At 40.7% G+C, this 15,837-nt stretch overlaps 1 protein-coding gene across 1 annotated transcript; it reads left to right on the top strand.

Moving 5' to 3' along the window:
• The first annotated feature begins 6,166 nt into the window (after window positions 1–6,166).
• Window positions 6,167–7,093, top strand: foxb1a (forkhead box B1a). Its single transcript, XM_020927586.2, has one exon. It carries the CDS (start codon window positions 6,167–6,169, stop codon window positions 7,091–7,093), a length of 927 nt encoding a protein of 308 aa, XP_020783245.1.
• The last annotated feature ends 8,744 nt before the right edge of the window (window positions 7,094–15,837 follow it).

Genomic DNA, 15,837 nt, shown 5'->3' with positions numbered 1-15,837 from the left:
ACACACACACAGACACACACACACACACACACACATCTGTACACACACAGAGAGACACACACAGACACACAAACACACACATCTGTACACACACACAGAGACACACAAACACACACACATCTGTACACACACAGAGAGACACACAAACACACACACACATCTGTACACACACACAGACACACACACACACACACACACATCTGTACACACACACACAGAGACACACAAACACACACACATCTGTACACACACAGAGAGACACACACACACACATACACACACACAGACACACACACAACACACACACACACATCTGTACACACACACAGAGACACACACACACATCTGTACACACACACAGAGACACACACACACACACACAAACACACACATCTCCACACACATTTACACACACACATATATACACACACAGGCACATGCACACACACACACACACACACACACATTTACACACAACACATCACACACACACACATTTTACACACACACACACATGCACACACACACATTTGCACACACATTTACACAAACAACACACACACACACAGGCACACAACACACACACAGGCACACACACACACATACACACACACACACACAGGCAGATGCACACACACCCCACACACATTTACACAAACACAACACACACACACAGGCACACAATCATACACACACATGCACATACACACAGGCATATGCACACAAACACACACTTGCACACAAACACAGGCACACAAACAAACACACATACACACGTGCCCATACACACATGCACACACACACACACACACACACACATCTGCACATACATTTACACAAACATACACACAGGCAGGAAAACACACACACACACACACACACACACTGTAATGTCTGAAAAAGGCCTTGTGAAACTAAAAACACTCTGCAAAAAAATCATATCTTGGATTTTAAATGTAAAATGTTCTGTGAATTTTCTATCAAAATTGTACATTGCATTTATCGCCTTTATATTAATGCAGCAGATAAAACCACATTATGTCCTTATTTACTCCTTATGCCAGTGTTTACCAAACTTTTTTTTTTTTTTTTTTTTTCTGGGGACTCATATTTAAAAGTCACAAACCTTCACGACCCAAATCAATAGACATTATTCATAAATCACAAAATAAAAGAGGATTTATTAAACATTATTCAACATTAATGAGGATATTTTATTATTGACTCTGTGAAAAATTTGTTTTACTCAAGTTTTAAACAATGAAAAACAGAAATTGAAGCAGCAATAAGAGGATCCATAAGTCGACTATTTGGACTTTAAATTTATCCTATTTCTTTTTCTTTTCAAAATTCAATTGAACCAGCAATATTAGAACAGAATAGTCAATAAAATAATTACAAAAAGATTAGAAATTATACAAAGCAGGTCTTAACATTTAACAACCTGCATGCAGATTGTGACAAGGTAACCACAAAAAAATCTTGTCTTATTGTGCCTCGTTTGAAACATTTTTAAAAATCAATCTGTATCTAGAATATTTTTTGGAATTTCTCATGGAAGTAAAGTTCCATGAGAAATTTCATGAAATTCTATTGATGTTTATTAGATCCACAAAGCCTCTGGTGTTTAGTGCCTGTAGAAACCTTAAATCTGAGCTATAAAATCAGTTTTTCTTTAATAACATCAAAAATAATTAATTTAAACCAATAGTATCAATGGAAGTTGAATATAAATATGGACATTGTGGATCATTTGGTACCAGTTTTATGTCTCTATCATCATTAGTTTCTGAGATTTGGCAAAGTGTCTTTTGTTTGGCATTTCAAGGACCTTGTATAAGCAACAGATCCTGAATTGTAACAAATGTCGGGCCTACAACACATTATGGAACTTGAAATGAAGAAATTTAAAACTCAAAAACCTGAAACTGTGAAAAGTAAAATCTTGAATACAGGTATTATTATATTATGACTGTCGATTATCAGACGTGTTCACTGTGACCTACTTGTCAAAGCTTCAATAAGAAACAGGAGTGTGAAAAAATTCTGAAATATCAATGTATTGGATCATTTAATCTGATAAGTTTATGATCACTACAGAAAGAACAAAGTTTATGTCTCTCATTTCATCTTTGGCCTTTGCAGACACTGGATCAAAATGACAAAAAAACACTCAAAATCTTTACAAAATTCTCATATCGTAGAAAGTTATAAAGACAGAGATATAAAATTGGTACTAAAAGATGCACAATAGTAACATTTATATTCAGTTTTCATTGACACTATGGCTCTAAATTGATTATTTTAAAAGTTATTTGAGAAAAACTGATTTTTCTGCCAGAGCTTTATGGACACTGTTAGGATGGAACTTAAGAGTCTTGGTGGACTGAGTCAATTTTATTCAATTGAGCAAATATTCCACAGATTTTATTTTAATTGGTTTTGTCACATTTTAAAATTGGGTACAAGTAGAATTTCTGACACTGGAGCAAATGTTACGTCCTTGTGCCTGTGCTTTTGTTGGAAAAGACCAGTGATTTTACTATTTAAATGTTTAAAATTGACATATTTTTCGGAGTATTGTCCGGAGAGAGGAAACCACATTGCGCAGTTAAATACAGGTTTAATAGTTTGTCATTTCAGGCACGTTTATATTCTTCTTCTCTTTATTATTTATTACAGCTCCAGTGGTCAAAGACACGTGGAAATAAAATATTGGAACATGTTCTCTGGTTTAATCCTTAAAGAGCATGTCCCCACCTCATGGACAAACTGTGAACTGCGATCGGAAAGCCATTCATTATTTTTAAGTGGCGCAATCCACAAACAAAATCATAGCAGTGCCCCGCTCTTTTAGTGTCTAATTGGACGAAAATCTGCGCAGACAAATTGAATTAGCAGCCGCTGCCTTTGTACAATAGAGATATCTGTTTCACATGATGTGCTGTATAATGAACACCTCATTTATGTAATTAGACCATTACGCGTAAGCCGAGCATATGTTCCGAATGCCCTGCGGTCTGCCTGCTCAGGTAGCCCCTCTGATGTCCCAGCAGCGGCTAATGGGACAGGCTTCCACGGTCCGCGTCGGTCCAGAAAATCACTCCCCGCATGTTTAGATACATCACACGCGCGCGCAATCGTGTCCAACATGGTACCCGCGCGCAGTTCCCCGTCATATAGGCTAAATTTGCGAATGGAGAGGCTTCATTTGAGAGCCCTCCGTCTGCTAATTAATTGTCATCCTGCTGAATATTCATACCTTATCTCGAGCGCGTCCTTAATTGCACCGTAAAACATCTCCAGGGGCCGAAACCACCACGGACTTAATTAGAAGCGCGGATGGAGTCACTGGCCGATGGAGAAAGTCAGTTTGGAAACACACGCGACAAACTTGTTTTACCTGCGTCAAGGCCGAAGTAGAAACGCGTCCTTTCCCCCCTGCAGCCTCCTCAGAATGTGAAAGAAAAGAAAAGAAAAGCTCACGGGTTCCATAAACTGAAACCATATGTATAATGAAATGACACAGAGCGAGATAATTCACACGGATTACAAATGTTTGTGCTGGAAAAGTCCTCCAGCACTGATTTGTTTATTTATTGGCTGCGTAATGTACACCGCTCCGAGTCAGGGATTAACACTCTAGCATCAGTCAGCAACCTGGAAACACGCTGGAAACTTAAGGAAAAAGAAAGAGCGCCGTGCGTAAAAGGCGCGTAAAATGAAGCAAAATACGTTAAATGACTTTTACGCATGGATTTAAAATGAATACTTTTTAAAAATATCTATTCAATTTTATTTTTTAAGGGAATAAAACACTATAATACGTTGTTAATCGCACCGTGAAAGGCTTATCTTGTGGGTCTGGGTGGCAGCAGATCTCAGCTCGCTTCGCTGTGACAATATTGTTTGGCGATCATGCGCTGCTTTAGGGTGAATGGCATCGATCCTCTTTTAACAACATTTGTTTCGTATTGTGTTCGGGCCGCAGCAGAGGAGGGCAGACGTGTGAAAGTGGCTGTTTGATTCTCTTTTTCATCCCGGTGACCTCGGCCTTTGTGGCTCCTCACCCTGGGAATGTCACGCCTCACTACTCTACTTTAAGATGTTTCAGAAAGTGTCTTTTGTTTTGGCTCCGCTCTTTTTTTCAAAGCTCCCCTCCCGCTATAAAAGATACTTCAGACTGAGGCACGGTTCACAAGTGCAATGCAATTTGCCTTATCCCAACCTTTGTTCGGGTTTCTACAAATGACCAAACATGGCGCAGACTTGATCTACTGCCGCTTGAACCCGGAGAGTTTGTGAAAAGCTAAAAACCCCTTTTCACATTCAGAGTCATGGTGGTATTTTCACTGTGTGCATTGGACGGGGACAAAAGAGCGACCGACATCCCATAATATCCCATAACCCCGGAGCTCAAGAAGCCAGAGGAGCCAGAGGAGCCAGAGGAGCCAGAGAGAGCAGCGGAGCGAGAGTGAAAGGCTGGTTAAGGCGAGAGAAGGAGCGCGCATTAAAATAATCCAGGAACATGTAAAAGAGAGAAGCTGCTGATAAGAACAGGCCTGGAACAGCTACAAATAATTCAGATTTTTACTCAGAAATTCAAAAATGCCCATTAAAATATCTGGTTTATTTATTTAATTTATAGAATGCGTTATTTTAATTTATGTTTTGGTTTTTAATCCAAAGAGGAGTTGTGTTTTCTTTGACAAAACTGACTTGGACCAGCGCGTAATGGCACATGAAATTGGACAACACACGTAAAAAATCTAATCACATTAATTAATAAAAATGTGAGCGCGTTTTTTAACTTTAATAAACTGATTTAGGAACAAATCTCTGATAGATAAACATTGCAAAGTCGCGGTGCGTGTTCGTCCTGAGCTCTCCTCCGTCCCCCCGCGTCGCGTTTCTCCCGCTAATCCGTCAGACCAGTGATGGGGCGCATTGTGGATTTATGGGGGGAAATTAGCATAAATTATGAGCAATTCTTGCGTGGTGCTTGTGTGTGGTCCGGGGCCATTGCGAACTCTCCAAGCGGAAAGGTAGCGCTGGCCAAAAGCTTCAATAGCAGCAGCTCAAAATAGGCTTCCCATTTGGTTTTCACATTCATATAATTGACTTATGGATATTTTATACAGTTTTCCGCACACCATCCAGAAGGGTTTATTTGCATTTGTGAAGAAGCACGGATTGGAATGTTTTGACACGGACACAAAGGGCCCTCAGCCTCATGAAGTTTGAGTTTGAACAGGGCTGTTTGCTTTGTGCGCTCTGTTCATATTCTTCCGCTCAGCTCTGGGCCAAATTAGCAGAAAAACTAACACCGACACAGCGGGACGCGCATTGTTTGTGATCAGACTGATAGAAATTACACTGGAATAAATTCAGGGTATTTTAGATTAGCCCCCACCTATTAGATAATTGAGTTAAATCACTAATTAAGCAATGAAATTATGGTTAAATATTAAGGAAACAAGAAAAATCGAGAAATGTTGAAAAGGAAAAGTGACTCAAACGTTATTTTAATGTGTAAAATTATCTCATGAACCTGTTATCTTTAAATGCCAGAAGTCCGGATAAATATTTGACAATTCCAGAAATGTGCAATAAATGTGTGAAGTGGCGCAGTTCGTGTCAAAGTCCGCAGAAAGATCGGGCCCGCATACCTCCACTCACCGAGCACCGCGCTCCTATTCCGGTGACGGAGCCTTTTCACCCTTTTTCTGTCTTCAAATGGAAATGATTCCATTGGCCCAAGGTGTCCATGTAAATAGGTGTAAATGAAAGCAGATTATGCTTCCTCCCGCGCGCGCCCCCTCCTCCCGCGCGCGCCCCCCTCCTCCCGTGGCGATTGTCATGTGATAGCGAAGAGGTGGCACATTAATGGAGCGCCACTACAGGGGTCTTTTCTGCTCATGTCACTACATAAAACTATCAGACGCGCACAGAAGACCATGGAGGCATCCGCTCGTCCCACACCACAGCCTCATGAAGTCTAGAGCGGGCGGAACAAGTTCACTTTCACACTGACGCACTCGCCTGCACCTCTGCTCACCGGGCTCTTTTACGCGCAACTTTTCTTCTTTTTCACCAAGACGCACAAACGGCGCAGAGGATCTAAAGGAAGGATACGTTTGGAGGAGTTTGTGTGACAGTGTCCAGGATGCCTCGTCCCGGGAGGAACACGTACAGCGACCAGAAGCCCCCGTATTCTTACATTTCTCTCACCGCCATGGCGATCCAGAGCTGCCCCGAGAAGATGCTCCCTCTGAGTGAAATCTATAAGTTCATTATGGATAGATTCCCGTACTACCGGGAAAACACGCAGCGCTGGCAGAACTCACTGCGCCACAACTTGTCCTTCAACGACTGTTTCATTAAAATCCCGCGGCGGCCGGACCAGCCCGGTAAAGGCAGCTTCTGGGCGCTGCACCCGAGCTGCGGGGACATGTTTGAGAACGGGAGTTTTCTGAGGCGTCGAAAGAGATTCAAAGTGTTAGGCGCGCCCGATCACTTGGCCCCGAGTAAACAACAAGACGCGGCGCACTACCTGCAACAACAAGCCAAACTGCGGCTGAGCGCGCTGGCGGCCACGGGCACGCACCTCCCGCAGATGTCCACGTACAACTTAGGAGTGTCCCAGACGTCCACGTTCAAGCACCCGTTCGCCATAGAGAACATCATCGCCAGAGAGTACAAGGTCCCGGGGAGTCTGGCCTTCTCCACGATGCAGTCCATGTCGGCCGGGTACCCGCTGCACAACCAGCTCACGAGCGCCTGGCCGCACGTGTACAACAGCAGCGTCATGGACACCATGGCGAGCAGCGACTACGGCGCGTACGGGATGCCCATTAAGAGCCTGTGCCACAGCGGGCAGTCCCTCCCCGCCATCCCCGTCCCCATTAAGCCCACGCCGACGAGCATGGCGGGCTTCTCGGCTCTGCCTCCGCACCTGCCCGCTTTCCTGTCAAACTCTCCGCAGTCCCTCAGCCCCACGTCCCCGCAGACAGCCACGAGCCAAAGCAGCCCCGCTACGCCCAGCGAGACCCTCACGAGTCCGGCCACACTGCAGTCTGTGGCGGTGCACTGACCCGCGGCTGGCTCCCGGACAGGACTATGGACCGTGGTGCGCGCACCGGGACTTGTTTAGAGACTGAGCCCGTGTGCTGCTGTCGGAGGAGCAGGCGAGTGTCATTCATTTGTGTTCGTGTTGAATGTGTCGCTTTAACGTGTAGAAGTCCAGCACAAATCGCACAGCGAAGTATTGCTCTTGAAAATAAATTATTTGATAGTTCTAATTTGTTTCCGATGTGAGGTGTTTCAAAGTGCGCCACCGAGGCTGTGTGTGTCCAAACTTTGCACCGTGTGTTCGTTTGCTGTTAGTCCTGGACTGAAGGACGATGCCAAATAGAAAAAGGACTACTTTAAATCACGCAGACGGACGTTCTTGCAGTAGAAATGTAGTATTAAAAGAGTTTTCTAAACTGCAGGATGTGGATATTGCAAATACCTGAAATGTTGTCAAATGCACTTTTCTGTTGGAGACGGGCCTCTGTCTCCCACGCGCTGTTTGTGAAGCATTTAATTTAAGGCCGTGTGACCCCGTGTCACGCGCTGTGTTTGTACTTTTGTAGCTGAAGCATGCGATAGAAAAGAACAACATCTGTGTTACTGTGGATGGTGTCAATGTTTATTTTTCACTTTGGAAAAATTCATTTGAGTTTCTGCAAAAGCATGCGTGCTTTGACAAACGTGTCCAACAGTCTGGAGAACAAACAACATGTGGTCATCCAAATATTTTCTCATTAAAAGTGGGGTAAACAATCAACATTTGTGCACGTGTCTTTACGCACAGAAACAGGCTCATGAGGCGTGTGACGTTTGTATAGAATATATTATTGTAAACACACAGCTGTCAGTGTGTTTCATACAAATATACATTATTATTATTATTAGGACACACTTTATTTAGGGACCTCATTTTAACTGATAACTAAGTGCTAATTATTATTATTGTTATGCTAATTACCTGTTACTTATCTGCTGATTTGCATTTATCAAACACTTATTAACACTTATTAAGATGTCAGTGTTTGCACAAAACACACACCACCTTTAATGGGAACAAAATAAATAACAGTTTAATTCTTACAAAATATGAGCTTGGACAAAAATGAATTAAAAATACTTTACAATAAATACTAATAAAGATGTAATTAAGCAGTTATTATGTTTTTACTATTTGCTAAATATTAATGTTTGGTCCCTAAACTAAAGTGTTACCAATTATTATTAGTATTTACATTTATTATTATAATTTTTAACAATAATAATACTAATTTCTGCTTTTTCTTTCGGTGTGTGGAGCTGTCAGAGCGCGCAGTGGACGCAGGTGAAGCCGCGTACCCACAAACACACAATCCACGGCGACTGGGAACTACCGATGGAATTTTTGGCTCTTTATCGGGATCCGAATCTTTCAAAGAGCCGTTCAAAAGACTGGCTCTTTTTTATAATTATTCAAATAACAGAAGCCAGTGTGAGAGCTTGTTTTAACTACAAACTAATCGCAAAGAAAGGAAGATAAAGATGTGCGTAAAATGATTCAAACTCGGAGTTGGTGTGTTTTTACGCATGGAATTACGCGCAAGATTTATTAAATAAAGCGTTACACTACAATAATAATAATAATTTAAGCTGTTATTAGGATGTGCACAGCTCTTCTTCCTGTTGCCTGCTTTGCTTTTGTGCTGATTTTTGTCTTGGTTTAGGGTTAATCAGTGTAAAAATGCATCAAAAGTATAAAAAGAAAGCTTCGAAATCCAGCTCCGATCGTGCGCGTAAAGGCACCGTTCCAAAGAGCCATCACATCAAGCGTTTGGAAACATTTGTGAAGCCCCTTGGCCGCTCATCAGGCTCGGTCAAGGCTCCTCTCCGCGCTCGGCCTCGTCCCCCATTCAACAGTTGATTCAAGCGCGCAGCGTCGACATAAACAAACCCGCGCCATTCTGATGCAAAATGAAAATATAGCGTTTTATTTGTGTCGCCTATAGTGTGAAACAGGCCATTTGGGCGCTTTAAACCAATACGTTTGAGTCGCGCAAAAGGCCAGATCAAATAAAGGCTCCTGGACACTTCATTCGGGCTCATTCAGCGCAATTGAAAGCGCAAAGAAAGGCGAAGCTCGACTGGGCCACCAATGTAGACATAGGCCTTTTTCCAGCAAGACAAAAACCCTGATTCCTCACAAACACATTGCTGACTGGGGGACTAGGAAACGAGCCGAGAGACTCTTTTGGAATTGAAATGCGCCCCTCCCCCCCGCGCGCAGTGCACTCGGAAAGGGGAGCGCGCACTGATGACATTTAGAGCAACATGCAAAGAGGAAAAAAAAACAAAAAACGCATTACAGCAGTGAGGAACTTTTAATTGCTGATTCAAAACAAAAGAAAAACACGAAAAATGAACAAAATGAAACACGTTGCCAAATTCTAGCATCATAAAATTGGTTTAGAACTCAGGTTTGAGAACATTTAAACCAGAAATCACGTTTATTTTGTGTCTAAAAGTATGTATTTATGTATTTATTTCCAGCTTTCTTTATTTTATTCAAACTAAAAATGAAATTGAATTTAAAAAAAGGCATTACGCAGTGAGGAGCTGTTAATTGCTGATTCAAAACAAAAGCAAAACATGAAAAATGAACAAAATTAAACAAGTTGCCAAATCCTAGTATCATAAAATTGGTTTAGGACTCGGGTTTGGTCACATTTAAGTTTATTTTTTGTCTAAATTTATGTATTTATGTATTTATTTAATTCATAAAGGCAGTAAACAGTGAGGAGCTGTTAATTGCTGATTCAAAACAAAAGAAAAACATAAAAAATGAGCAAAATTCAACTGTAAAAACGCAATGCCAAATCCTAATATTGTAAAACTGGTTTAGAATTTGGGTTTGGTAACATTTAAGTTAGAAAACACGTTTATTGTTTGTCTAAAATTATGTGTTTATGCATTAATTTTCAGCTTTCTTCATTTTATTCAAACTCAAAATGGATTACAGGCTTCAAAAATATGAAAAAGAAGAATACAAAGAGAACTAACATGGGTACGTTTTGCCGGAGAAGTGCACAATAACGCATTTTCTGGCGCTGTCTTTGCGTAATTGTAAATCAAATCCAGGTTTAGGCTGATGTAGGCTGTCTGGTTGAGCAGTCGGTGCCCGAGGCTGCAGGAGAGAGCAGGGAGGAAAGGAGAAGCTAAAAGGGAGTTGCTTCAGCGTCGTGAGTGACTTCGGTTATAAATTGGCACCTCTCGCTCTGTGAATGACGCGCGGAATGAAGCTGGCACGGAACACAACAAATAATACAACTGTCAAAACACAAATGAATCAAATCTGAGCGCGGAACTCCCAAAAAGCAGCGGCCATTTATCCACGCGTAATGTGTGGGTGAGAATGTGTGTGTTAATGTGTGTGTTTCAACAGTTTTTGACCTTTTACGCGCGTCTTGTGTCATGGAGACGTTCAACTAGTGGGTCTGGACACAGAAGTGATTACAATAAGAGTACACAACCTGTTTATTTGTTTTATTTTTATGATTTTTACCACTTTTTAACACAGTGGTTTAACGCAGACGTGTCGTAAATCGTGCGTAAACGGCTAAAACTCATAAAATAAAAGCAGCAGGTGACAATAAAGAGGCAAAAACACAGATACAATTAAATAGAAATCAAAAAATTATAACATTCTGGGGCAGATTTAGGAGATTAAGTTAAGAATCCTGCAGTGAAAGACCTGAAATTTGCGCAGGTGAGACTCTGGGGAGGTCACTCCTGTGCGTAATTGCGCCAAATCGGACGAACCGCGCCACGTCCACGCCGCTTCGTCTTCGTCCTTAGGTGTCTCCACTTGGAAACAGAAGAAGGTGACTGCAGGCAGCGCTGTGAAATATAGAGCACGTGCAAAAGCCCAGTGTTGTCGTTTAATTAAAATAATTCATTAAAGTGGGGCCTTAGGTAATTAGCATGTATAATTTATGATTTGCTTAATGCATGCAGCCACTGGCCTCCGCAGTAAACTCAACTTAACCCCGGTGCGCGCCGCGGATACGGACACACATTATTTAGAGGCTTTATTGTTTGGATGTTTGTCAAGAGGATGCGAGTGTTGCGTAAAACAGCGACCGCGCTTCGCCTCTTCACAAACAACTTATTTGTTTATGGCCATTTCCTGTTGATTTACGCGCGCGCTGGAGGAGCTGTCAGCGCGCGGATCCGTGGCCTCGGCGCGCGGATCCCTTTTGGTCAGCGAAGAAGAGGAGCGTACGAGGAGGAAGAGGAAGAGTGTGCGCGCTGACAGAATGGGGCCGTGCGTGGAGAGAGCCGAAAAGCGTGACAGGAGAGCCGGATCATCACCGATAGACAAAACGCGCATTAATTATCCTCCGCGCACAAGTGTCAATCTCCAAAACAAGCCGCGGCGCGCACAGACCGGGCCAGGAGCTATATATTATTTCTTGCGTGTACATGTACTTTTTAAAAACAACAAAGTTAAACAAATATTTTGCGAGGACCACAGTAAACACATTTATTTTAAGGGAGCAGCAACACGTTCTCCTGACAGAGGCTCATCCAGCGGCCCGCGCCTCCTCCGGATTCCACAAATCCACAAAGAGTTATTATAAACAGGACGGTTTAAGGTCACGCTGCACGAGACTTGGAGCGCAAACCGACTCCTCCTGGAAGATTTTAACTCGCTGATAAAACCAAAACGGAATGCCAAGTGTTTGTTTTTATAACCAAATACTGTACACACACACTGCGAGTCAAAAAAATGGGACACACCTTTTTATTCAGAGTGTTTTTCTTTATGTTTACGCCACAAAACGTCACATTTATGGTTGAAAAGGTGTGAAAATATCGAGTAAAAAACAAGAAAACACAGGTATGGTCACATTTTTATGCATCGCTTTTCCACCTTTAAAGCTCAACATGCTTTACATCAAGAAACAACTCACACAAATTGACTCTCACAGAATCAATTTTAACACTTTCTCAGGGTTTATATGAGTCCAATCTGTTGTATTTTTAGTTAATTTAACATTTCTCTTCCTGTTTAACCCCGAAATCAAGAGTTATATTAATGTTTTGAGAGTAAACGGATAACACTTTGTAGAGTTATTCTGATTTAATGAAACAACACACAGAGGTGTTTTATTTTTACACTTTAATTTAGTTAATTTAAGATGATATTATGAACAAAGAGTCTGAAGTGGTGGGTGGGAGGTGGCAAATTAACACTACGGGAAGTTGAATTAACACAAGTGTAAGTTAAATTAATACGAGTGTAAACTGAATTAACACTAGTAGAAGTTGAATTAACATTAAGACAAGTTGAATTAACACTAGTGGAAGTTAAATTAACACTAAGGGAAGTTGAATTAACACTAGTTTAAGTTGAATTAACACTAGTGGAAGATGAATTAACACTAAGGGAAGTCGAATTAACACTAAGGGAAGTCGAATTAACACTAAGGGAAGTTGAATTAACACTAAGGGAAGTTGAATTAACACTAAGGGAAGTTGAATTAACATTAAGAGAAGTTGAATTAACACTAGTTTAAGTTGAATTAACACTAGTGGAAGATGAATTAACACTAAGGGAAGTCCAATTAACATTAAGAGAAGTTGAATTAACACTAGTTTAAGTTGAATTAACACTAGTGGAAGATGAATTAACACTAAGGGAAGTCGAATTAACACTAAGGGAAGTTGAATTAACACTAAGGGAAGTTGAATTAACACTAAGGGAAGTTGAATTAACATTAAGAGAAGTTGAATTAACACTAGTTTAAGTTGAATTAACACTAGTGGAAGATGAATTAACACTAAGGGAAGTCCAATTAACATTAAGAGAAGTTGAATTAACACTAGTTTAAGTTGAATTAACACTAGTGGAAGATGAATTAACATTAAGGGAAGTTGAATTAACATTAAGAGAAGTTGAATTAACACTAGTGGAAGTTGAATTAACACTGGTGGAAATTGATTTAACACTAAGAGAAGTTGAATTAACACTAAGCGCAGTTCAATTAACACTAGTGGAAACTAAATTAACTCTAGCGGAAGTTGATTTAACACTAAAGGGAAGCTGAATTAACTTCAGCCACATCAAATTTGGCAAATAACTCCAACTCAAACCCCCACTTAACTTTCAAATTGTTAAAATTACACTTTTTGTGTTAAAAACAACTCTGAAATATTTCACACTGAAATTTTAACCCTCCAGTTTAGGAGCTAGAATCAGAACACCAATCTTCAAATCTATGGATCTGACCGCTCAACAATCTGAGCTACTGTCTCCAGCCTCTGCACATCCTTGGACAGATTCTCTCAACACAGTTCCTGAAGAAGTTTCCTGTAATGGTTTTCACTTCACAATTGTGCCAAGTCAGGGTCACAAAACACCCAAAGTGTAAAGCAGGGTTCAAAGCAGAGAGTTAAAAGACCTGCACTGATTCCATGTCAATAAAAAAATACAAAAAAAACAAAACAAAATTATCTTGTTTAGGTCCAAAAAGAAACCAAAAAACCCAAAACAAGAAGTGGAAACCAGTGGAGAAAGTGACCCTGGTCCCTCATCTGTCATTCCAAAATCACACTCTCTTTATCGGAAAGTGTGCTAACTCGAAGCACTGCTCTGTTAGAAGTACTTTTTATATTTATATTTTTTCACACTTCTGTTAGTAAAATGTTGGTAAAGTTTTCTCGTCGGCTGGGCCCTGGACGCAGCCGGGCGCAGGTTGGATTGACAGGGTGGGGTCAGCGCCTCCTGTTGGCCTCATTTGTTTCTCGGTGCCGTGTAAATCTGGTGTTGACACATCATTTCATGCACATGTGGGAGTTCTGCTGGTCCTGCCCCCCCAGCCCCCCCCCCAGCCCCTCCCTCCCGCCCCCCTAGCCCCTCCCTCCTGCCCCTGAGCCCCTCCCTCCTGCCCCCCGACTGACAACAGAGAGGGAGGGGGCGTGGAAACCGTCGACTGGTGGGACAAGGGGCCATAGACTGTATTTATGTAAACGGACACAGCAAACCCGCTCGCTGCTGTGTTCTGAATAGGAAGTGAGCACCGGACGCACTTCTGGCTCCATCGACTCTGGCTCCAGTTCACTTTCTATTGAAAAAGCATCGCCCGTCTCTCCGTAACTGCTGCTGTCAGACTGGTCGTTTTTGGTCTTAAAATGGTGGTATTAACCCGCTCTACATGATCCTGGGGTTTTTATTTTGCTATTTTTGTCTTAAAATGTTCATATTAACCTCGCTCTACATGATCCTAAGGTTTTTTTATTTCGCTATTTTGCCATTTTGGTCTTAAAATGTTTGTATTAACCCACTCTAAGAGATCTTGGGATTTTTATTTCACCATTTTTGTCTTAAAATGTTCATATTAACTCGCTCTACATGATCCTAGGCTTTTTATTTCACTATTTTGTCATTTTTGGTCTTAAAATGTTCGTATAAACCCATTCTATGTGATCCTTGTTTTTTTATTTAGCTATTTTTGGTCATCAAGTGTTCGTATTAACCCGCTCTACATGATCCTGGAGTTTTTTATTTCACTATTTTGTAATTTTGGTCTTCAAATGTTCATATTATCCCACTCTACCTGATTCTGTGGGTTTTTATTTCACTATTTTGTAATTTTGGTCTTAAAATGTTCATATTAACCCGCTCTACATGATCTTGTTTTTTAGTTTTTTTTATTTATTTCACTATTTTGTCATTTTGCTCTTCAGATGATCATATTAAGCCGCTCTACATGATCCAGTTTTTTTTTTTTATTTTACTATTTTGTAATTTTGGTCTTAAAATGGTCATATTAACCCGCTCTACATGATCCTGGGTTTTTAAATTTCACGATTTTGTCGTTTTTGGTCTTAAAATGTTCGGATTAACCTGCTATACTTGATTCTGGGGTTCTGCGTTTTTTTCATTTTGGTCTTAAAATGTTCCCGCTCGAAGAGATCCTAGGGTTTTTATTTCACTATTTTGTCATTTTTGGTCTTAAAATGTTTGTATAAACCCATTCTATGTGATCCTTGTTTTTTTATTTAGCTATTTTTGGTCATCAAGTGTTCATATTAACCTGCTCTACATGATTGTGGGTTTTTTTAAAAATTTCACTATTTTGTAATTTTGGTCTTAAAATGGTCGTATTAACTCGCTCTACATGATCCTGTTTTTTTTATTTTGCTATTTTCTTATTTTTTGTCTTAAAATGATCGTATTAACCGCTCTACATGATCCTGGGTTTTTAAATTTCATGATTTTGTCGTTTTTGGTCTTAAAATGTTCGGATTAACCTGCTATACTTGATTCTGGGGTTCTGCGTTTTTTTCATTTTGGTCTTAAAATGTTCCCGCTCGAAGAGATCCTAGGGTTTTTATTTCACTATTTTGTCATTTTGGTCTTAAAATGATCATATTATCCCGCTCTACATGATCCTGTTTTCTTTTTATTTTGCTATTTTGTCCATAAATCAGCTCCTGTTCTTATTATCTATTGCTGATCAACCTGTTTTCCCGAGCGCACCCTCACAGCTCTGTACATGCTTCGATTTTATTTTCATAATCGGTGATAAACGTAGGATTTGACTGTGGCACATAATAATTTATCTATACCGCCATCCATCTGAGGCGCTTTGTTGCGACGACGATTACGGCGACGTCACCTCCCATTGGACAACACGGTTTTCTATCTCGGAATTTGGCCCATTTGTTTCTTTTATGAAGTCGTTTTAGATCAATATTGTGATTTAAAACATCCAAATTATAACA

This window comes from Boleophthalmus pectinirostris, unplaced genomic scaffold, assembly GCF_026225935.1.
Source record: "Boleophthalmus pectinirostris isolate CB_2022bp ecotype Guang Dong unplaced genomic scaffold, ASM2622593v1 HiC_scaffold_2, whole genome shotgun sequence".
Classification (NCBI taxonomy): domain Eukaryota; kingdom Metazoa; phylum Chordata; class Actinopteri; order Gobiiformes; family Gobiidae; genus Boleophthalmus; species Boleophthalmus pectinirostris.
This window is presented reverse-complemented; position numbering and strand designations above follow the sequence as displayed.